Here is a 25051-nt window from a genome sequence, read left to right on the forward strand (position 1 = left end):
AGGATTAAATAAATATTTATATAATATATAATTACAAATTTTTTTTTTAAGTTTGTAGCATTTTATGTATTTCTTAAAATTCTATTCTAGGCCTTGTTAATTAAAGAGATAGTTCACCAGAATTTTGAAGGTCCAAAAAGCACAAAAAGGCAACAAAAAAGAAATCTATATGACTCAAGTGGTTAAATCCATGTATTCAGAAGTTATATGATAAGTGTGAGTGAGAAACAGATAAATATTTAAGTCCTTTTTTTACTATAAATTCTCCTGCCTGCCCAGTAGGTGGCGATATTCACAAAGAATGCAAATCACCAAAAATAAATAAATACATTTTAAAAAAAAAGAAGAAGAGGAATGTGGAAGTGAAAGTGGAGATTTATAGTAAAAAAGGACTTAAATATTGATCTGTTTCACACCCACACTTATCATCTCGCTTCTGAAGATGATGCTTAAAAAAATGCTGAAATCTAATGATAAAATGCAACTAACCATCTAATCATGCATAGTTTGGATAGCAAAATAAACAGGCTTATCTATCTTGTGTTGTTGACAAGGCTATGCATTCAATCAAGCTCTATGGTATTTTAGTCACTTGGTAAAAGCCAAATTATGTAGATTCCAACACCATGGCAGGTGGCATGACCTCATCCTCAAAAACCTTGAAAATCTAAGCAAGATGAAAGAAAATATGATTCTGACTACATTACACATAAGTTATTTTGTAATAAGGATAAACAGAGTCTGTGTTGACCACAGTGTGTTTTCTGCTTTTAATTATTGGCTGCTGAGAGCATGAAACCATTGAAATTCAAGATTGAAACCAAAGACTGAATTATTTAGCATATTACTGGGCCTATCCATTTCATATTTTAATACATTTCAGTGTTTGATTGATTTTTTTGTTTACTTTTGTAAAATAAGCCATTTTAGTGTGTTTGGGGGCCACTTAATTTCCAGTGTAAAAGCTGCTTCCTTAAGCAATATCAGATGATTCTAAGGCATCTGTTCTAAGGCATCTACAGTACTAATGTCCTGCTATAATATATTTCCCCTTGATTCTGTTGTCTTCTCAAACATGTTTGTCTTTGTTTCTTTCAGGATGACCATTCCATGTTCTTCCAGTTTGGTCCCTCTATAGAGCAGCAAGCCTCTGTCATGCTAAATATAATGGAGGAATATGACTGGTACATATTCTCCATCGTCACCACCTACTACCCTGGATACCAGGACTTTGTTAACCGGGTGAGAAACTTTTTCTTCTTTTTTTGTTTATTTGGTTCTTCAGTCTGGTTCTTTCCCGTTTGGTTCCACTTCAGTTTCAGTCTAGTTGCAAGATTTTAGGAAACCTAAAATCTCAAAAAGTATATTCTTAGACTTCATTTAAATGTTTTGACAGTGATATTCTTGAGTGTTCATACAGGCTGTTTGATATTAAAGTCTGTGTCTTCATAAGTCTCAGTTCTAAATTTTAGTCAAAGTCAAATCTATTTATAAAGCACTTTAAAAACTACAAAGTAGACCAAGGTGTTGTACATTAAAATCAGCTAAATGAAGATTTTTAGATTAATGTTTCAGCTCTTTTGGATCATAAAATGCAAGTGAATGGTGGCCAAAACTTTGAAGGTCTAAAAAGCACATAAAGGCACCATAAAATTAATCTATTTGACTCCAGTGGTTAAATCCATGTCTTCAGAAGCGATATGATAGGTGTGGGTGAGAAACAGATCATTATAAGGTCCTTTTTACTATTAATTCTCCTCCCTGCCCAGTAGGTGGCGATATTCACAAAGAATGTGAATCACCAAAAACAAAAGAAGAAGAATGTGAAAGTGGAGATTTATTGTAGGACTTAAATATTGATCTGTTTCTCACCCACTCCTATCATATTGCTTCTGAAGATATGGATTTAACCACTGGAGTCATATGGATTACTTTAATGCTGCTTTTATATGCTTTCTGGACCTTTATATGCTTTTATATATATATTTTTTTATTCTCCAAGTAGGAATTTGCTTAGGGCCCCTATATGCTCAGAAACGACCCTGTTATCTATGGACATGTTCCACTAAAATTTGGCAACCAGAAAATGACCTGTTTGTTTTCACTTTGAACAGTATACTTTATCTATTTTGATTCTTCTTCATTTTTATTTATTTATTTTTTGCTTGAAACGTATCTTCTTATCAATTTTTCTTTAAAATAAATGCCACATGGTTTGATATTTTGTTATCTAATGCAACAACATTCATTTATTTTAAGTGTGGCTTAAGCGGACAAATACTTTTTGGAGCCACTTTATAGATATGTTTAATCTCACTGAACAAACTGAAATTTTTACCCTGATAAGAGCATCTGTTTTCTCTTTTTAAATGGAGTTAAGCCATCTTTACACTGCAAATGTGGCAGAGAAGCTGCATCTGAAGTGAAATACATAAAAAGTGTTTTATATAAATGTATTAACACAGCAATTACAATTGCAAAAATAATGTAATTATGAAATACAGAAATATAAAATAAATGAAAATGTGAAATTATACTTTAAAATATTAAACTTTAAATTGTGAAATATTTGTTCTATCATGACAAAAACAAAGTTTAAAGGGATAGTTCAGACAAAAATTTAAATGATCTCATCATTTACTCACCCTCATGCCATCCCAGATGTGTATGACTTTCTTTCTTCTGCTGAACACCAAGGAAGATTTTTAAAAGAATATTTCAGCTCTGTTGGTCTTTTCAATGCAAGTGAATGGTAACTAGAATTTTCAAGCTCCAAAAAGCACATAAAGGCAGCATAAAAGTAATCCATACAACTCCAGTAGTTAAATCCATGTCTTCAGAAGCAATATGATAGGTGTGGGTGAGAAAGAGATAAATGTTTAGTCCTTTTACTATAAATCTCCACTTTCACGTCTGAAAGTCAAATGTTGCACCTGTTTAGTTTTATAGTAGATTTATAGTACAAATGGACTTAAATACTGATCTGTTTCTTACCCACAACTATCATATCGCTTTTGAAGATATGGATTTAACCACTGGAATACTTTTATACTGCTTTTATCATCTTTTTGGACCTTCAGATTTCTGGCCTCCATTCACTTGGATTGAAAGGACCAACAAAGCTGAGATTTTCTTCTAAAAATCTTCATTTGTGTTTTGCAGAAGAAAAAAGTCATGGTTTGGGATGAGATGGGATGGCATGGGGGTGAGTAAATGATAAGAGAATTTTCTTTTTTGTGTGAACAAAAAAGTATTTGACTATATTGTATCCCTTTAATACTGTTTTAATGCTGCATTTTATTTACAAAGAATCAAAGCAGCTTCAGAACTGCCTTTACTAGGGGCTGAGGTGGGTCAGAGCAATTGCTGCATTGCATGTTACACAAAAATGTAAGAAGGTGCAGAGCGGCCTTAACTTGGCTGTGTAAAGTCGCCTTAGAGACAGTTAATCAGCTTCATTTAATCCCACATCACAATGTTACTAATATCAGTTAGTAAAAATTAATTCAGTAGACTGGCCTCATCAGGGTGCATAAACACTTCCCTGTTCAAAACTGCACCAATTTAGCCAAATTGAGATTGGAGACCGAACTGCTGTCCGCTTCACTGCCGATAACTAATGCAACTCTAGCTGGTGCGGTTCTCACCCTAATGCTGCTGCTGGGGAGCAAGGCGCTGCAGTGCTTGCTTCTTTCATCATCAGGAGTTTGCCAATGCTCCTGTCTCAGCTAATGCTCTCTTCCTCTCCTCTATCTTATGGATGTTGGGGCAGCTGTCAAAATTAATGCTCACATCCTCTCCCCATCTTCACTATGCTTCACTCCTATTGTAAAAAATGCTCCTTTCCTCTCCAATTTGATCTCTTATCATTTCGGATTTAACCATCTTGCTGGTCATTCACCACTCATTTCTCACAATTTGTGCTTTTAGCCCTGTACAAAACTCAATAATAGTGGCGTCTACCCTTTTAATTTATGCTAGACACAACAGCCCCTTTATAAATGATGGTTAAGTTAAACAACTATAAAAGCAAAGCTTGTTTGCAAGCTTAGGGCGATGCAAATAGAGGCCGGTAGAAGTCCAGAGGAGGCTTTCCTTCCTGAGTAGTTTCATGCAGCCAGCTCTTGATGTTTTTCTAGTGTAGCCAGATTCTTTATCATCTATTAGTGAGGCCAGTGTGCAACATTGGTTCAGGCGATTCCAATCACTCTTTACCAACATTGACCGGTGCGGTTTGTGCCCCTTCATCTTCTGCAGTGTCCTGGGCTGCCACAGATCCTGCACTGTTATCTTCTCTTCAGTATTTTGTGATCCTGTTGGCCTCAAAGTGCATGCCATGTCTTTTCACTTGGTATCATGGTAATACCATGGTATTTTTGAAGAACCTTGTAAAAGACCATGCATATAACATGGTCAGTGTTGGGTAAGTTAAGTAATTAACTGTATAATCTAATAACAAGAATTGAAACTTTAATGTGTAACACTACTAAAAAGTAATTAGATTACAGTAACTAGGTATGTGCCAGAAGCCAAATACCTTTTTCGGAAAGGCACGAATATTGGCTTCAAAACGAATAACGAATTCATCCAAATAATGGAAAAAATGTGAACTGTGAACTGAAGCCAATTTTACTAAAGTGTTAACCTTATGAATGAAAATACGGTATGATTTCAAATCGGATGGCTGCGTTCTCGACTCCATTTGCAGTCTCCGTTTATTTTACAAGTCACAGAAATCTGAGCTCGTCAAGAGTAACATTAACTCAGATACTATATCATATACATTTTCCACTTCTTGAAATGTCTATATTAATGTTTCACAAGTAAGGATTCCCATGTATTCTTAAACCAACCTGAGCGCAGTGTTATAAAGTTTTTAGACATGCACGGATGACAAACGAAATCGGACATATACGAAAATTCAGCAGATATTAATGTCAGAAAAACAAGGAGAAACCACAATTAACAAAATTTTCAGTTAATGTAGCCTACATACTCAGCTTCATCTGGTAAGAAAAAAAAAAACAAAATTAAATAATAATAAAATTAAATACTAATAGCCTAATAATTTAATAATAATAATAATAATAGTATTCTTTTTCTTATTCTTAATATTTTATCACTAGGCATATAAAAGGCATATTTTATTCATAAACTATAAATGTAATACAGCTAAATTTAAAATTGGCATTTTATTTAGTTTTGATGAACTTCCGATTTAAGCCCCGCCCACATCTGGTTCTATCTGGATGTACAGATACAGATACTTTTGCCATAGCAATTAGCAACAGGTACAGATACAGACATGGCTTCGCTGCACACCCATAACAGTAACTATGTATGTGAGAATATCTGTACAGTATCGTTTAATCAAAGTATTATTACTGGCACTGGCCACTCATAAATACACTTAATACTGTCAATGCAGTTTGCAAGGTTGTCAAAATGGTTGGAAATATTAGGCAATACAGAGATGTACAGTCATGCATAACAAGAATCATTTATTATTATAATAATTTCATATTCTTCTAGTTCTCTCTTCTACAGACTATAATGGAAAGCATATCGTGGGCTTGTGTTTTAACAATTGTATTGAATGAGGAAATGTAGTTAAATTTCTCTGTTCTCTACAGGCATAAAACAGCACAAGGAATGGTTTTGTAGGCTGGAGAGAGACATTTTGAATTGTAGGTTAGGTTTGTCTCTATCAATAGCCTACAGATGAAGGAATGTTTTGTGCACTGGTATTTGGAAGAGGTGCATGATGGGAAAATTCACTTTTTAATTGTATTCCTCTATATCAAATGTTCCTCACTCTCTCTTTGTCTCTCTCTCTTGTTTTCTTTGTCATTCTCCATGTCTTTCAACTTTTGTCTTCTCTTTCTATCTAGAGAACAAAAGAGAATAGTTGTAAGGGAGAGCTGGGAACAGCAGGACGTGTGTTGCAGGACATTACATTTTGTAATTTTTCTCTCTCTGTTTTTCTGTCTATTAGATCCGGAGTACTGTCGAGAACAGTTTTGTTGGCTGGGAGCTGGAAGAGGTGCTGCTGTTGGACATGTCAGTAGATGATGGCGACTCAAAGATCCAGAACCAATTGAAGAAGCTCCAAAGTCCTGTAATACTACTCTACTGTACTAAAGAAGAAGCCACAACCATTTTTGAGGTGGCACATTCAGTGGGCCTCACTGGTTACGGGTACACCTGGATTGTACCTTCTCTGGTGGCTGGGGACGCAGATAATGTACCCAACGTCTTTCCAACAGGTATGATCAAAACGATGGATAGAAAGGTCTAACAGTAGGTGGAAAACATTGAAGTTAGGCAGGGTATTCAGAGACAAAGTTATAAGAGCGAAGAATATTTATTCATGTAGGAATTACACTGTGCTCTAATCAGACGTGACGCGATAAAGCAACAAGCAATAAAAGCTATCTCTTCCATAGAAATCTGAGTTTTTGCCTAACAAGTCTTGACCACAAAACGTAGCCCCTCTCACATTTAAATCTGACTGGTCCAAAATCCTGATCCACATTGTTGTATATTAAATATAATTTACATTTATTCATTTATTCATTTAGCAGATGCTTTTATCCAAAGAGACTAACAAAATGAGGAAGGTTACAATATAAGCGATTCATCTTAAAGGGGTCTTGAAATGCTCTTTTTTTAAATTTTTTTACTAATTTTCTTATCTTCCCTGAGGACCACTGATAATGTTAGTAAAGTTTTTTTTGCACCAAAACAGTCATAATTCACATCCCTGTCTCTGGCCCTCTGTCTGAAACGCTCAGTTTTGGCCTAAGCTCCTCCTTAAAACTTCAATATAAAGCATTAAAACTTCCACTGTTATGATTGGCTAACACCATGCAGCCCCTCAAATACAGCCATATTTGAAACTCAAATGGAAAAGAAAGAACAAGCTCCACAATATTATAAAACAACATTTCAGGGTTTACACATAATGCACATCCAACATATTCCATCCGAATATATTTAACCAGGGGTGTCAAACTCAGTTCCTGGAGGGCCGCAGCCCTTCAGAGTTTAGTTCCAGCCCTACTCCAAAATGCCTCCTTGTAATCTTCAAGCACTCCTGAAGACCTTGATTAGCTGCTTCAGGCGTGTTTAATTAGGGTTGGAGCTAAACTCTGCTGGACTGTGGCCCTCCAGGAACCGAGTTTGAAACCCCTGCATTAAACTGTTCATCTCGAGCACAAATGTTCTCAAGCACTATAAACTTTCAAACAGTCATGACATTTGAAATATTCATGAATGAAATGGTTTACTTAAGTTTTTGATCATGTCCAAGTGTTTTTAACTGTCCCATCCTTCAATAACAGTTCCTTTGCAAAGCTTGAATCGCATTATGACTGGTTTACAAGCAATCCACGCTGATATGAGCCAAAATAAATTCACATACATAGTCCAAAGCATGGTGAATAGATGCACACACATACAGTATCACATTGCTGGAAACACATAAAAACGGTCAAAGACGTCCATCTAGTGCATGTTTCCAGGACACGTTTGTGCTTAAAACAACAAGAGGCACAGCAGCTTAATAAAACTGAATGACTTCAACTTTTCAGTGTTGTAACTTGACAACGCATCTTTTAAAAGCATTGCCAGATACATGACAGCGGTCAAAGATGTCTGTCTAGTGCATGTTTATATACAAAAATAATTCAAAATAGTCCAGATGGGTCACCTTTGGTGCTCAGTATTTTTTATTATGAGTGTATGGTCAAATGCTCATGAAAAAGTTGTGTCTTTAGCCATTTTCTGAAGACAGAGAAGGAGTCAGCTTCAAGGATGGTGTTGGAAAGTCATTCCACCATCGAGGTACAGTGAAGCAGAAAGTCCAGGAAAGTGATTTGGTGCCTCCTTGTGTTGGTACCTCAAGGTGCTGCTCATTTGCAGCCTTCTGGTGGGAACGTAGCTCTTCAGAATGATTGTAGGTAAGCTGGTGCAGACCCAGTGACTGTTCTGTGTGCCAGCATCAGAGCCTTGAACTTGATAAGTGCAGCAACTGGCAGCCAGTGGAGAGAGACTAGGAGGGGTGTAACATGCGGTCTCTTGGGTTCATTGGAGACTAGCCATGCTGCTGCATTCTGGATCATTTGCCGAGGCCTGATCGCACATGCAGGAATGCAGGCTAAAAGAGGATTACAGTAGTCCAGTCTAGATGTGACAAGAGACTGAACAAGGACTTGTGTAGCATGTTCAGAGAGGAAGGGTCTTATCTTCCTAATGTTGCAGAGTGCAAATTTACATGAAATTGAGCTGGTCTTCCATGTTTACCCTCAAATTTCTGACAGTTTTGGATGGTGTTATTGTAGGTGAATTCATAAATGTTTTGATTAGCTGTTATTGTGTTGCATAGCACAGCATTTTCCCTTTCATTGTGGACTGACAAATTACTTGACGCTGGAAATCCATAGCATTTAAAATAATGTGAAGCGATGGAAGAGATACCATTTATTGCTTTTCGCTATATCGCAGTGCTTTATCGCAACCCAGTAGATTTCCATTTTCCATTTCCCTATAGATTTCTATTTCTATGGTGTCGCTTGAAGTAGCCCTGCTCACCGTGAAATCCTATTGGTCCAAAATCCCACTCTTCATAATTGTACCTGATATGGTGTGAAGGTATTGCATTCCATGGGGATGGTACGTCAGAAGGATGGAGAGGGAAGAAGATTTAACATTTCTACATTTGCCGCAACACACTTTGACATTGACATTCCTTGATTGGATCCTGCTGAAATCCAATTCACTGTATGCCCTCTTGATTTAAAACTTTCCACAACCTCCACATAGAGTTGATGCATTCTTATCCATCAAATGCTTCGTCTGAGCTTTCCCTAATATGTAGGCACCCTTAAACATAAAATATATTTGATTGGCTCATTGTGCTGCTTTGCACAGCATTTTCGCTTTCAGTGTGGACAGAAGAATTACTTGACAATGGAAATGTATGAAGTTGCACCTGATTAGGACATGGTGTTAGAGTGTAATTAGTTTGAAGATAAATATTAAAAAGCTAGCAAAATACTGTATATTGTGTTCCTTGTACTAAATATACTCTTTCTTTCTCTCAGGTTTGATTTCGGTTTCCTACGATGAGTGGGACTATGGTCTGGAGGCTCGAGTGCGTGATGCTGTAGCCATTATTGCCATGGCAACCTCTACAATGATGCTGGATCGGGGTCCTCACACGCTGCTTAAGTCTGGATGTCACGGCACACCTGACAAGAAAGGCAGCAAGTCAGGAAACCCCAACGAGGTGCTGAGGTGAGTCAGGCCTAGCGGGGTGCCAGGGTTCAAACTCTGACACCTATGATCGGCAATTATACACACATGCAGGCACTCTTGCAGACATCCACACTTTTACAACACCTGCTTTAGAAGGGTTTCCAGACAAATGGAGTGTTTTTAAAGGGTGAACAACCCTATACAGGTGTACAAACAAGCAGACACACAAACACGCCACTACTACTCAGAGACAGTATAAAAATGAAATTATTGAAGAAATTGCAAAGCTCAACATTGCAGCTATTGGAAAAGAAGCTTTCATTGGCAAAGGCATTGCCTGGGCTATATGACAGCCCTTACTCTAAAACATTATGATGCATTTTTTTGTCCAATTTTATTGGTGATTTGACATGTTATGGATATTTTAAGAGATATTATAAGAGACTGTCTTTTCCCATTCAAGTAGATTAGAGCTGTACTTACATGCCCAGGGGAGTTACCAAAATGGTCACCAATAAGACTGGCTTGCTTTAAAACTGAATTTTGATATACTCAAATTTTGTCAACCAATATGTAAGGGATAATCTACAATCTGCTGGTCATTATCACAAATTAAGGACACATATGACCCTGAAGGGGTTTATTTTGCGATAATGACTCTACATTATTGTACTAAATGTATGCTTATTACATAACCACTTTCCAAATATGTAAAAAATACATACTTCAAGAGTTGAAGAAAGAGACAGCAGAATGATATGAAAGATATAAAGGTAGCACAGCTACAGTATATACTTTAGGAAATGAGTTGCCTGTTACAATGGACACTTACGTATACAGCTTAACGGTCATTATACAAAAATATTTGACTGCAGAATGTCACGGTTGACCACTCAGAATCAAGTGTTCCAGAGAGCCATGTAACAAAACATCTTATTGCCAAATTTGTAGCATCATTTTATATTTAACAACAGACTATTATACAGTAGCTTTACACTCCTTTACACAATAAAGGGATGGTTCACACAAAAATGAAAATTCTGTTATCATTTACTCTCTCATGTTGTTCCAAACCCATAGACTTTCTTTTTCTTGATGGAACAAAAAAGGAGATTTTAGACAGAATGTTCGTCTCAGTCACCATTCACTTTCATTGTATGAAAAATGATGCAATGAAAGTAAATGGTGACTGATACTAGTATTCTGTCTTACATAATCTTTTGTTGTTCCACAGATGGAAGGAAGTCATATGGGTTTGGAACAAAATGAAGGTAAGTAAATTATGAAATAATTTTAATTTTTCGATGAACCATCCCGTCAACATCTTAAAGGGATAGTTCACCCAAAAATGAAAACTCTCTTATCATTTACTCACCCTCATGCCATACCAGATGCTGAACAGAAACAAAGATTTTCTGAAAAATATCTTAGCTCTGTAGGTCCATACAATGCAAGTGAATAGTGACCAGAACTTTGAAGGTCCAAAAATCACATAAAGGCAGCATAAAATTAATCCAAATGGCTCCAGTGGTTAAATCCATATCTTCAGAAGCTATATGATAATTGTGGGTGAGAAACATATCAATAGTTAAGTCCTTTTATAAATTCTCCTCTCTGCCCTGTAGGTGGCGATATGCACAAAGAATATGAATCGCCAAAAACAAATGAAGAAGAATGTGATGGTGAAAGTGAATGTAGAGATTTATAGTAAAAGGGACTTTAATATTGATCTGTGTCTCACCCACACCTATCATATCACCAATGGAGTTTTATGGATTTCTTTTCTGCTTCCTTTATGTGCTTTTTGGACCTTCAAAGTTCTGGCCACCATTCACTTGCATAGTATGGAGACATTTTTCTAGAAATCTTCATTTGTGTTCAGCAGAAGAAAGAAAGTCATACACATCTGGGATGGCATGAAGGTGAGTAAATGATAAGAGAATTTAAATTTTTGGGTGAATTTTCCCTAAGAGAAAGAAAGAGTGAGAGTAGCAAATGGACAGACAGTGAAAAGAAAGTATATTACTGGCAATGTGGGTCTGCTGTAGTTGCTTGCTGAAGTGTTTGTCACTGAGCACCTTTCACTTTTCGTTCCCCATTACGTCTCCTCTGACATTCAGCCCACGCCCACATGTCTGTACCGGCCCCGGCTTTTATTTTCATATTAGAAACATAAATATCCATTGTAATACCAAAGTGAGATTTTCATCTGAACAGCTCTGTTCTCTTTCGTACTGTTAATTGACATTTAGTATTGAGGGGCATTGATTCCTAAGTATTAATTAGCGTTTAGGCGCAGTCACACTCTCTTTTAGCCAGTCATTTGATCTGCTGGTGAGGAGTTAATTGAATGTTCGAGGCAGAGCAGGATTAGGAAGCCAAATGGAACAACAGTGGGAGCCTGGCCTCTCTCTCTCTCTCTCTCTCTCTTCTTTTTGAAACCCTATTTGAAAAAATGTTACAGCCAAGGTCATAGTTCAGTTACCATGGAACGCATATACTGATAAAATGTTTACCTTGAATGCACTTCAAGATGCTTTGCATAAATGTCAAATGCATAATTGTAAATCTAAAGTGTTGCAGTGGAGGACTTTGGTTTGATGTGAGACACAACAATCCTTCGATCACTTCTTTTGCTATTTCTGAAAGCACACTCTTTAAAATATTCAATGCAAAATTTTTAATCTGTTTTCTAAAGCATCTAATGTAAAGGAACATTTAATTCTATTGCTTAGCTTAGAAGAAGACCAGTCGATGATACTTCCTGAATTTAATCGAATTCTACATCAATGCATCATTAATCATTAATAAAACACAAGATATGGTTTCATTTAAATGTTCAATTAAACATTTATAATGTTTCCAGAACCATACGTAGCCTGCGGACCATGCTATGAAGATGTATAGCTGTGTTGTCATGGAACGCTTTGTTTGTTTAGATGAGGAAAACAAGTAATTAAGTGGCAAAAGCACTTTTTTGTGAGTGGTCTATTTACAGCAGTTACACAGCGGACACTGATTCTGGGAGAACATGATAGTGTATTTGTGTAATTAGGCAGATGTGTTAGGGTTGCCTTTAGAGCTGCTGAAGTGGGTTTTTTGAAGTGGCTGATGAGAAGATGAGAGCACACTCTAATGTCTTATGAACATTCAGGAACACAAGAATAGACAGACTAGGAGGAGGAAAAGTAGCCGTAAGTACAAAACAGAGAAAATTGTTTTGTTTATAGCAGTCCTGTGGGAGTGTGGGTTTCTCGATCATCCTACAGCACACACCTGGGACACTTTACACCTAACACACACATATGCGTGCACACGCACACACAAGAGGCCTTTGAATGGCAGCATTATGAGGTGGGCTGAAAGAGAACCATTGGACCCTGTGACCCCTGGAGGACTCTAATGATCCATTTCCACAATGATGGAGACAATTTAAATGGCATTCCAAAATTCTATATTATCATTCTGGAACACCCACCATGCTCCGCAGTGGATCTGTCAGTGTTGATGGAGGGCTTTTCAGCTGGATGGGTCATGTTCTGTGCTGGTTAAGGGCCCAAGACAGCCTCAAGGGGTTCCTGTGAAGGTCAGCTGAAGGTTTCGGGCATGGTAGTAGAAGGTTAGATTAGATACACATGCCCTATAAAGGGTGAGAGTGGGGTTAAATGCGGTCAGGCGTACTTATGTTGAATACATTTTTTGCACGGACACGTGCCGGTTTTTTCTGGCAGAAAATTGTTTACACTAGAATGTTTAAAGTAAATGATTTTCCTGTTTTTTTTTTTTTGAAATATGAAAAGACAGCTATGGAATTATCGTAAACATTATTATCAAGACATATTTGAACATTTTCAAAAAAAAAAAACAATTACGGATATTTGGAAAAAAAATCTTGGAATTAAATTGCATTGCCTCATTGTTAACTTTTCATAGAGGCTCACCTTGTTTTCTACCAATTTCACTTCCTTTTTTGTGTTTTTAGATTTCAACCCAAATAGTTAAAAAAGAAGTATATGGTTCAATGACGTGATGCTTATTTCTTTTCTTTTTTTTTCCGGATGTATTAAGTTATTCAAAAATTAATGAAACATGCAATTCACACAAGATAATTACCTAAATATACTATGATGAAGAGTGATTTCAATTTCTGAGTTCAGAGTAATTTTTAGATTTTTTCTGGGGCTTAATTTCAAAAATATCTTAGTGGTGAAACCATCCAGATATAGTAAAAAAAATAAAAGTCTCTGATATTCTTCATAATAGACATAATGGCATAAGTACTTTGGAATAATCTTTTATTATTATTTCTTAAAAAAATAAAAAAAAAAAAGCAGTGAAACAATTTTGCTTTCAAATATTATCAATATATCAATATCAAAAAACAGAGAGGACCCTCATGATTATGTGTGAATTTTTTTTTTTTATGGGGGGGGGATTTTCCCCCTTTTTCACCCAATTTGGAATGCCCAATTCCCAGTGTGCTTTTAAGTCATTGTGGTCACGTAGTGATTCGCCTCAATCCAGGAGGTGGAGGACGAATCTCAGTTGCCTCCACATCTGAGACCATCAATCTGCACATCTTATCACATGGCTTGTTGAGCGCGTTGCCACGGAGACATAGTGTGTGTGGAGGCTTCACACCATCCACCACAGCATCCGCACCCAACTCACCACACTCCCCACCGAGAACGAACCACATTATAGCGACCACGAGGAGGTTACCCCATGTGACTCTATCCCCTCTAGCTACCGGGCCAATTTGGTTGCTTAGGAGACCTGGCTGGAGTCACTCAGCATGCCCTGGGATTTGAACTAGCAAACTAGCGAACTCCAGGGGTGGTAGCCAGCGTCTTTTACCACTGAGCTACCCAGGCCCCTGATTATGTGTGAACTTTTAAAAAATATCAGATGAAAAGGTACATTTTGGTTATTTAAAATGGAGTAACCCCTAAAAAACTTCTTGATATTTGTGACTCAAAAATTCTTGATATTTGTAAAAAAAATATTTTTTACATTTTATAATAGTTGTGTACATTTGTATGCATTTGGGATGCAAGGAAAGTTATGTAATATCTTTTATTTAATGTCTACACCCCTTCATTTTTTTTTTTTTTTTTTACTTTTTGTAGAAATTGCTTAAAATGTTTTTCAAAAATGTATGAAGCCATCATAGACACGAAGATTACATTTCTACAAACTTGACACTTGTGTTTCAGACTAGATTTCTCAATCTTATTCCTTCGGACAAACTTATTTGTCAATGACCCATACTGTATGTCTGCTGGTTAATCTATGGATAAATTGTCAAAACTGGCATTTGATAGTTGTTTAAGTTTTTTGCTTGTCTACATTTTTGAGATCTTGGTACACGGTCCATAAGCGATAAGCTAGTTGCAGTAACTAGTTGCTTTTACTCATGTGTATTTTAACCCTTATATTGTGTTCCAGTAAAAACTGACCGATTCACTTTTTTCTCTCTCTCTCTCTCTCTCTCTCTCTCTCTCTTTCTCTCTTTTTACTGAAAACTGTAGTTTATTTCATCCAGTTGGAATAAAATTCCATGACTTTGTTCACACAGGGCATCTGAACATACACATTTTTTTTTTCGATCATTTTTATAAAATGTTATTGCTTTTATTTCACTTTGTTACACCTGTGGTGTTTCTGGTCTAAAGTGACCAGCCATTGGAAAGGAATGGATTAGACACACATATTATATATATATATTTAAATATGTTTAAAAAAAAGTTGACAAAAAGATCTAATACAATATTTTGGGATAATGTATGCAATATAATATTTATTAATAATCTTAGTGGGTCGGTCAATTTTGACCAGGAACACAAGAGGTGTTAGCACAAACGAACAAAACTTATTGGTTAAAGTGACTTTTGTTTTGTGTTAGGATATGTTGTACGTGTGTCAGTGTGTACATATGTTGTGTCTTCCCTTCCATGTGGGAATGTGTGGCTTGTCTCTGTGATGGTTTGACTCCGCTGTGGCGCTTAAGACCTGTGAAGCCGGCGTGCTTTTATTCTCTACTTCAGTTAATTGTAGCCCCTCAGGCAACGGGGCTCTGGTTCATTGCATGGCCAGAAGACCCGATGGCCAGAAAGCTTAATAAGGTGGTTGTGGAAATTTTTTTGTTGTTGCTGTGCTTTTGGCCACTGCTGAAAGTAGCTGACAATAACTCTACGGAAGTAGATCAGGATATCAGTCATACACTCCTGCTGCTGAATCCATTCTTTATCTTCCTCTGTTTCTTTCTCTCCATTTTCTGTTCTCTGTCACACTTTGTTTCTGTCTCCATTTATTTTTTGCCATCTCAGTTACACCTATAGAATACAAAATACAAATAAACAGTCTCGCTTTTTCGAAATGCTTGTCTTTAAGCTTACATCCAGTTCATTTCCCATAGGTGTGTTTGTGTTAATTTAAAGGGAGGAGTGAAAGTGTGTTTCTATGTATCTGCATGTGTTTCTAGGTTTATTTATTAAAGTGCATGAGTGTTGGGGATGTATTTCTGTGTTATAAGGCCCAATGGCTTTCCTAGGGAAGGGGTTTGATCATTACATAGTGTCCTCTGTGAGTAAAGGTAATTAATCTATGGTTCACCCCGCAGTTTATAACCTGCTTAAATTAAAAATGCATACATAAGCACACAGACTTTCAGAGAAGTCTGTACGCACTTCCACTGGCCCACACACGCATAAATTTGCACATACACCAGTTGTCAGTTGTGATTTTTACTGTGGGTGGGTGTGAGTGCAGGATATGAAACCAAAGTATGATTTGATTGGTGTTCAGTTAATCCTAAATCATGTTTAGTTATTGTGATGTCATAATGCCTTCTCACATTATTAATCCTTTGCAGATTATTGTCGCCCTCATGTTGATGATACATAAAAAAAAAAAAATCCAATTCTGCTGGCCAAACTGTGTAATTACTACACTCAACCCCCAAGACACTAATGAAATAATAATATAAAGTATTCATACACACCCACAAGTTTTCAATGTCTTTTAAAACTGTTCCCTGTTGACCTGTATGGCAAACATATTCTTTTCAACTGTTCTGCTTTTAAAGTTATTAGGCAGTAGTTTGTTTCAGAAAGTACTTTTGGTAAGGTAGTCATCCGAATTTTGATAACTTTTAAGTATCAAAAGTACATTTGAAAAATGTTTTTTGTTTGTTTATCTTTTTATTCATCTAAACTATATTTCTTTCTTTCTCTGTTTATATTTTACGCCGTAAAGTTTAATGCTAAAAGATTAAATGTTAAATCAGGACACAAATTACATATAAGAGGAAACCCTTGAATGCATAGGTGAATTATGGACTGGGCCAATGGGGCCAGTGCCCAGGGGCCCTTGACTACCAGGGGCCTGGGTGGGCCCTGGGCTGCAAGGTCTAGCGGTCCATCTACTTTGAAAACAAATATTTAATAAAAGCTTGAATATGTGGGCCCCACAGCTTATACAAGGCCCCCTCAACAGGCCCCTGTGATTATGAGGGCCCCCAGTTCTCTTATAGAACCCTTTTGCCTTTCTGTTTCTAATTAAATTTTCTGAGCCACTCTTTAACCCTATAACACTGTTTACTGTCTCCTGGTGAAAGTTTCCACGCTCTTCTGGAAGTAGAAGACCTAGTAAAATATTTTCCAAAATGGCTAAATCACTTTGTGATTCACTTGTCTTTCTGATTCGAAATCTTTGCTGATTTTGATAAAGAAAAAAGTACAATAACAATTATATTTTACTGATATTTCAAAATGAGTATTTATTGAATTCAACCAACATGTGCTCACTTAAAATTTCATTATTTTATAGACAAATTGTGTTGAAAATGTGTGTATCAGATATGATACAACAGGCTTTTGAGGTATATCTCTCAATCATCATTCCATTCTATTCATGTCCACCACAATAAAAAAGCTTTTAAAATACTGACATATAATTTTTAAAGATATATTTGAAGTGTGATTTATTTTACATATGCAGCTTGCTTATATAGATCTCATCATTATATAGATCTCGTGATTTTTATACATATCTTATGGTTTGTTATTATAATGTGATCTTACTATAAAAAAATGTGTTGGCCCTAAATGAAAATTGGCCCCGGGGCATTTGCTAGTCATAATCCGCCCCTGCTTGAATGTGACATCAAGTAAATCATAGATCCTTGGATGGTTGCACAGTAAATCTGAAGACGAGTTTTCCAATTTCAGATCAATACCAGAAAAACGTTGGATACGATAAATCTGTTTGGCTGTCATGTCAAATACCGATCTGTTTGTATTTATAGAGACAGATAAATGGCTCTCCACTGCATCATGTGTCTAGCTGTAAGTGCACAAGATGCTCCCTCTCTCTCCATATCTCCTCCTCTCTTTCTCCCTTGCTCTCTCCTGGGTGAGATTACTGTTCCCATGGCAACACAGCAGATTGCTTGGAGATTGCTATGGTTGTGGGCACCATGGTAACGCATTTTATATGCTGGTGGGTCTCTCTCTCTCTCTTATACACATACTCTCACTTTCTTTCTGTCTGATGGCAGTTTGGGGTTGTACTTTCTTGAGTCAGGAATCAAAACAAACTGGCCTTGTGGGAATTGATGGTGTTGAGTATTTGTGATTGTGGGTGTAAGTTAAACAGATCAGGTGTGAATTTAACCACTGTGGTATGCAGTAACTACTGCAGCAAGTTGATATGTGTGTGTCTAATTTTGTTACTATATGAACTGTGTAGCCATTACTAAAAAGTACTGTGGCAGTACCATGGTTCAGTACAGTGATGGTATAAGATGGTAATACCATGGTATTTTGATGTATACTATGGCACAATTTGATAACTACACTCACCGATCACTTTATTAGGAACATCTGTACACCTACTTATTCATTCAGTTATCTAATCAGCCAATCGTGTGGCAGCAGTGCAATGCATAAAATCAAGCAGATGCGGGTCAGGAGCTTCAGTTAATGTTCACATCAACCATCAGAATGGGGAAATGTATTTTATCTCAGTGATATCCACCGTGGCATGATTGTTGGTACCAGACGGGCTGGTTTGAGTATTTCTGTAACTGCTGATCTCCTGGGATTTTCACGCAAAACAGTCTCTAGAGCAGTGGTTCCCAACCCTGTTCCTGGAAGCCACCCAACACTGCACATTTTGTATATCTCCCTTTTCTGACACACCCAATTCAGGTCTTGGAGACTCCACTAACGAGCTGACGAGTTGAATCTGGTGTGTTTAATTAGGGAGATTTCCAAAATGTGTTGGGGGGCCTCCAGGAACAGGGATGGGAACCACTGCTCTAGAGTTTATTCAGAATGGTGCCAAAAACAAAAAAACATCCAGTGAGAGGCAGTTCTGCAAACGGAAACGCCTTGTTGATGAGAGAGGTCAACAGAGAATGGCCAGACTGGTTCAAGCTGACAGAAAGGCTATGGTAACTCAGATAACCACTCTGTACAATTTTAGTGAGCAGAATAGCATCTCAGAATGCACAACACTTCAAACCTTGAGGCGGATGGGCTACAACGGCATGGGACCACGTTGGGTTCCACTTCTGTCAGCCAAGAACAGAAAGCTGAGGCTGCAGTGGGCACAGGCTTACTAAAACTGGAGAGTTAAAGACTGGAAAAACTTAGTCTGGTCTGATGAATCTCGATTTCTGCTGAGGTACACAGATGGTAGGCCCACTGCAGCCTCAGCTTTCTACTTTTGGCTGGCAGAAGTGGAATCCTAACGTGGTCTTCTGCTGTTGTAGCCCATCCGCCTCAAGGTTCGACAAGGCGTTTCCATCCGCAAAACTGCCACTCACTGGATGTTTTTTGTTTTTGGCACCATTCTGAGTAAACTCTAGAGACTGCTGTGTGTGAAAATCCCAGGGGATCAGCAGTTACAGAAATACTCAAACAAGCCCGTCTGGCACCAACAATCATGCCATGGTCGAAATAACTGAGATCACATTTTTTCCCCATTCTGATGGTTGATGTGAACATTAACTGAAGCGCCTGACCTGTATCTGCTTGATTTTATGCAGTGCACGACTGCCACACGATTGGCTGATTAGATAATCGTATGAATAAGTAGGTGTACAGGTGTTCTTAATAAAGTGGTCGTGAGTGTAAATTAGTATACAAATGGTATTTACCAAGGTATTTCAAAGGTGTAAACCATGGGGAATTTTTGTAAGTGAGGGGTGTGTGTCTGAGCTATGTTCAGTCAGATTTTTTATGTAGCCCTTACAAAAAGTACTATGCTGGTACCATGGTACAGTGATGGTATCAAATGGTAATACTATGGTACATTGATATATGCAATTTCTTGATTACTATGATTATATTCTATGGTATTTACATTGTCCTCTAAGGTATTTCAAACAATACCATGGCATTACAATAATGTACAGTTGAAGTCAGAAGTTTACATACACTTAGGTTGAAGTCATTAAAACTAATTTTTTAACCACTCCACAGATTTAATATTAGCAAACTATAGTTTTGTCTTTGTGCATGACATGAGTAATTTTTCCAACAATTGTTTACAGACAGATTGTTTCACTTTTAATTGACTATATCACAATTCAAGTTGGTCAGAAGTTTACATACACTAAGTTAACTGTGCCTTTAAGCAGATTGGAACATTCCAGAAAATTATGTCAAGCCTTTAGACAATTAGCCAATTAGCTACTGATAGGAGGTGTACCTGTGGATGTATTTTAATGCCTACCTTCAAACTCAGTGCCTCTTTGCTTGACATCATAGGAAAATCAAAAGAAATCAGCCAAGACTTAAGAAAAAACATTGTGGACCTCTACAAGTCTGGTTCATCCTTGGGAGCAATTTCCAAACACCTGAAGGTACCATGTTCATCTGTACAAACAATAGTACACAAGTATAAACACCATAGTACCATGCAGCCATCATACTGCTCAGGAAGGAGATGCATTTGGTCTCCTAGAGATGAACGTAGTTTGGTGCGAAAAGTGCAAATCAATCCCAGAACAACAGCAAAGGACCTAGTGAAGATGCTGGAGGAAACAAGTAGACAAGTGTCTATATCCACAGTAAAACAATTCCTATATCGACATAACCTGAAAGGCTGCTCAGCAAGGAAGAAGCCACTGCTCCAAAACCGCCATAAAAAAAGCCAGACTACAGTTTGCAAGTGCACATGGGGACAAAGATCTTACTTTTTGGAGAAATGTCCTCTGGTCTAATAAATAAAAAATTGAACTGTTTGGCCATAATGACCATTGTTATGTTTGGAGGAAAAAGTGTGAGGCTTGCAAGCCAAAGAACACCATCCCAACCGTAAAGCATGGGGGTGGCAGCATCATGTTGTGGGGGTGCTTTGCTGCAGGAGGGACCGGTGCACTTCACAAAATAGATGGCATTATGAGGAAGGAAAATTATGTGGATATATTGAAGCAAAATCTCAAGACATCAGTCAGGAAGTTAAAGCTTGGTTGCAAATGGGTCTTCCAAACAGACAATGACCCCAAGCATACCTCCAAAGTTGTGGCAAAATGGCTTAAGGACAACAAAGTCAAGGTTTTAGAGTGGCCATAACAAAGCCCTGACCACAATCCGAATTTGTGGGCAGAACTGAAAAAGCATGTTCGAACAATGAGGCCTACAAACCTGACTCAGTTACACCAGTTCTGTCTGGAGGAATGGGCCAAAATTCCAGCAACTTATTGTAAGAACCTTGTGGAAGGCTACCCAAAACGTTTGACCCAAGTTAAACAATTTAAAGGCAATGCTACCAAATACTAACAAAGTGTATGTTAACTTCTGACCCACTGGGAATGTAATGAAAGAAATAAAAGCTGAAATAAATAATTCTCTCTACTATTATTCTGACATTTCACATTCTTAAAATAAAGTAGTGATCCTAACTGACCTAAGACAGGGAATGTTTTTTACCATTAAATGTCAGGAATTGTGAAAAACTGAGTTTAAATGTCTTTGGCTAAGGTGTATGTAAACTGACTTAGTACTGTAGTACTGTAGTACTTTCTTGTAAGTGAGATATGTGTGTGTATGTGTTATGTTCGTTTTGGAGTCCTATTTTACTCCAAAATCAAAAGAAACAAACAAAAATATATATATTTTGTATATGGAAAATAAGACTTTATTAAAAAATTTTATTTGGTATTTAGATCTTTACATTTTTACAATGTAACATTATTTTCATGACATTTACACACATTTTATCCCTCAATTCTCATGGCCGCAATGCAGAAAAAAATAAATTTAAATTGTAAACTATTTAAACAACATCATAGTAGTCTTTTGATACTTCCTTTTATTTTGGTGGATTTTCATTTAAAAATGACTTGTACAGCAGCATCTTTATTACTGTAATACAGTAAAAAAAAATAACTGTGGACTCAAAAGTGGACTCAAGATGGTGCCGAGTATGGCTGCTGCGTTGCTAGCTCCAACACAACATTGTAGTTTTTGTTTGTTTTGTTTACAATTCTTATGTTTTTTTCTTGGATGTTGTCTGCCTTGTTGTCTATGACAGACAAGCACTTTTGGACACTGGTTCTGCAATTACACACCGTAAACCGGACTTCAAATTCCTTGATGCCGACCCGCTGTTTACAAACACGCCGGAGCCCTTTGTCTGGGCAGCCCTGCCGTGGAAAAGCAAAAGGAAAAGGGGAAACAGAGCCGGCGTTCTCATCAGAGTAAGACGTCGTGCAAATCGACCCCCACTACCCAGTATTCTACTGGCAAATGTTCAGTCTCTGGACAACAAGCTCTGCGAGCTGAGAGCGTGGATCTCTTTTCAACGAGAGACGAGGGACTGCTGCATTATCTGCCTTACGGAAACTTGGATGTCTGCGGAGATTCCAGACTCAGCCATTGAACCCGCGGGGTTCTCTGTGCACCGAGTGGACAAAGCGAAAGACCTCTCAGGTAAAAGCAGAGGTGGTGGTGTATGTTTTATTATCAACAAATCATGGTGTGATCAGAGGAATTCTATCAAGTCTTTCTGCTCTCCTGATCTGGAATTTCTCATGCTTCTGTGTCGACCATTCTGGCTACCGAGGGAATTCACAGTGGTCATTATCACTGCTGTGTACATCCCGCCACAAGCCGACACAGACCGGGCACTCAAGGAACTGTATGGGATTATAAGCAAGCAGGAAAAACCTGAGGCCGCGTTCATTGTGACCGGGGACTTTAACAAAGCCAATCTCAAATCAGTCGCACCAAAATACCACCAACACATTAGTTTTAACACACGAGGGAACCGGGTTTTGGACCATTGCTACTCTCCCTTCCGGGATGGCTACAAATCCCTCCCCCGCCCACCATTTGGCAAATCGGACCACTCTTCCGTTCTGCTTCTGCCCGCTTACAGGCAGAAACTGAAACAGGGAGCACCCACCCTCAGAACGATCCAGTGCTGGTCGGACCAATCAGACTCTACGCTACAAGACTGTTTTGATCACGCGGACTGGGAGATGTTCCGGTCCGCCTCTGATGACGACATCGAGCTTTATGCTGATAGCGTAACACGTTTCATCAGAAAGTGCGTAGAGGACGTTGTTCCGACCAAAACAATACAGATCTACCCGAACCAGAAACCTTGGATTAATAGCGTTGTTCGCGCGGCACTTGATGCGCGGACCTCCGCTTTTAATTCCGGGAATGCGGAGGAGCATAAACAAGCCAGTTATGCCCTCCGGATTCGAACAGCAAAACATCAGTACAGGAACAAGATTGAAGGACAGTTCAACACCACCAACTCTAGAAGCATGTGGCAGGGAATTAACATCATCACGGACTTTAAAGGGAATAAAAACTCCGCCGTGAACACCGCTGCCTCTCTCCTGGATGAGCTAAATACTTTTTATGCACGTTTCGAGGGAAATAACAACACCCTCGCGGAGAGAGCTCTCGCGGCTGAAGCTACAGAGGTTAGTTCACTCTCAGTCTCTGTAGCGGATGTAACCCGATCCTTCCAACAGGTGAATATCGTCAAAGCCGCGGGTCCAGACGCATCATCAGAGCGTGTGCGAACCAACTGGCTGGTGTTTTTACGGACATTTTCAGCCTTTCCCTCTCCTTGTCTGTGGTCCCCACATGCTTTAAAACGTCCACCATTGTGCCTGTTCCAAAGCAATCCAAAATCACTTGCTTAAATGACTGATGTCCTGTTGCTCTGACCCCCATCATCAGCAAATGCTTTGAGAGACTAATCAGAGATTACATCTGGTCTGTGCTGCCTCCATCACTGAACCCATTGCAGTTTGCTTACCACAACAACCGCTCCACTGATGATGCCATTGCATCCACAATGCACACTGCTCTCTCCCACCTGGAAAAAAGAACACTTATGTGAGAAAGTTGTTTGTAGACTACAGCTCAGCATTCAACACCATAGTGCCCTCCAAGCTTTATGTGAAACTCCAGGCTCTGGGCTTAAAAAGCTCGCTGTGCAGCTGGATCCTGGACGTCCTGTCAAGCAGACGCCAGGTGATTAGAATGGGCAGCAACATCTCCTCATCACTGACCCTCAACACTGGAGCCCCGCATGGATGTGTTCTCAGCCAACTCCTGTATTCTCTGTACACACATGACTGTGTGGCGACACACAGCTCTAATGCCGTCATTAAGTTTGCTGATGATACGACGGTGGTAGGTCTGATCACTGACAATGATGAAACAGCCTACAGAGAGGAGGTGCACACTCTGACACACTGGTGTCAGGAGCACAACCTCACCCTCAACGTCAGTAAGACAAAGGAGCTTGTGGTGGACTTCAGGAGAAGAGAAAGAGAACACAGCCCCATCACCATCAATGGAGCACCAGTGGAGAGAGTCAGCAGCTTCAAGTTCCTGGGTGTCCACATCACTGAGGAACTCACATGGTCGGTCCACACTGAGGCCGTTGTGAAGAAGGCTCATCAGCGCCTCTTCTTCCTGAGACGGCTGAGGAAGTTTGGAATGAATCGTCACATCCTCACACGGTTCTACACCTGCACTGAAGAGAGCATCCTGACTGGCTGCATCTCCGCCTGGTACGGCAATAGCACCGCCCACAACCGCAAAGCCCTGCAAAGGGTGGTGCGAACTGCCAGACACATCATCGGAGGTGAGCTTCCCTCCCTCCAGGACATATATAACAGGCGGTGTGTGAAAAAAGCTCAGAGGATCATCAGAGACTCCAGCCACCCAAGCCATGGGCTGTTCTCACTGCTACCATCAGGCAGGCGGTATTGCAGCATCAGGACCCGCACCAGCCGACTACATGACAGCTTCTTCCCCCAAGCAATCAGACTTTTGAACTCTTGATCTCTCACGATCAATACATCAGCACTGCACTTTATTACTCTTATTATCTCACACCGGACTGTCAAAATTATATTCTCTCTTAACAACACACTGGCAACTTACTATCAACCGACAGCCTGAATGTCAATACAGTACAATACAACCTACTGTATAATTTATATAAACTATATATACTATTTTTATTGTATAATGTGTATTCTATATTGTGTGTATTGTATACTGTACATTGTATGTTATTATTTGTATATTGTGTTGTGTGTAATTATGTGTATATTAGATTTTAAATTGTGTTGTGTAAATCTGATGTTATTGTAAATTGGTATATGTCTCATCACTGTCACGACTACTATGTTGCTCGGAACTGCACCCAAGAATTTCACACACTATTGCACTTGTGTATATGGTTGTGTGACAATAAAAGTGATTTGATTTGATGTAATAAGAATTAGAAAAACAATTAGAAT

The 25051-nt window shown here is 38.4% G+C and overlaps 1 protein-coding gene across 2 annotated transcripts in view; it reads left to right on the top strand.

The window, feature by feature from the left end:
* LOC127443674 (glutamate receptor ionotropic, NMDA 2B-like) overlaps window positions 1-25051 on the top strand; it is a 144251-nt gene that overhangs the window by 80097 nt on the left and 39103 nt on the right. For both annotated transcript variants that reach the window (XM_051702426.1, XM_051702427.1), the window contains 3 exons: window positions 1099-1242; window positions 5996-6266; window positions 9105-9297. In XM_051702426.1, coding sequence (XP_051558386.1) covers window positions 1099-1242; window positions 5996-6266; window positions 9105-9297 — 608 coding nt within the window. The remainder of the gene's footprint in view (window positions 1-1098; window positions 1243-5995; window positions 6267-9104; window positions 9298-25051) is intronic.

Source organism: Myxocyprinus asiaticus, chromosome 7 (assembly GCF_019703515.2).
Source record: "Myxocyprinus asiaticus isolate MX2 ecotype Aquarium Trade chromosome 7, UBuf_Myxa_2, whole genome shotgun sequence".
In the NCBI taxonomy this organism is placed as follows: domain Eukaryota; kingdom Metazoa; phylum Chordata; class Actinopteri; order Cypriniformes; family Catostomidae; genus Myxocyprinus; species Myxocyprinus asiaticus.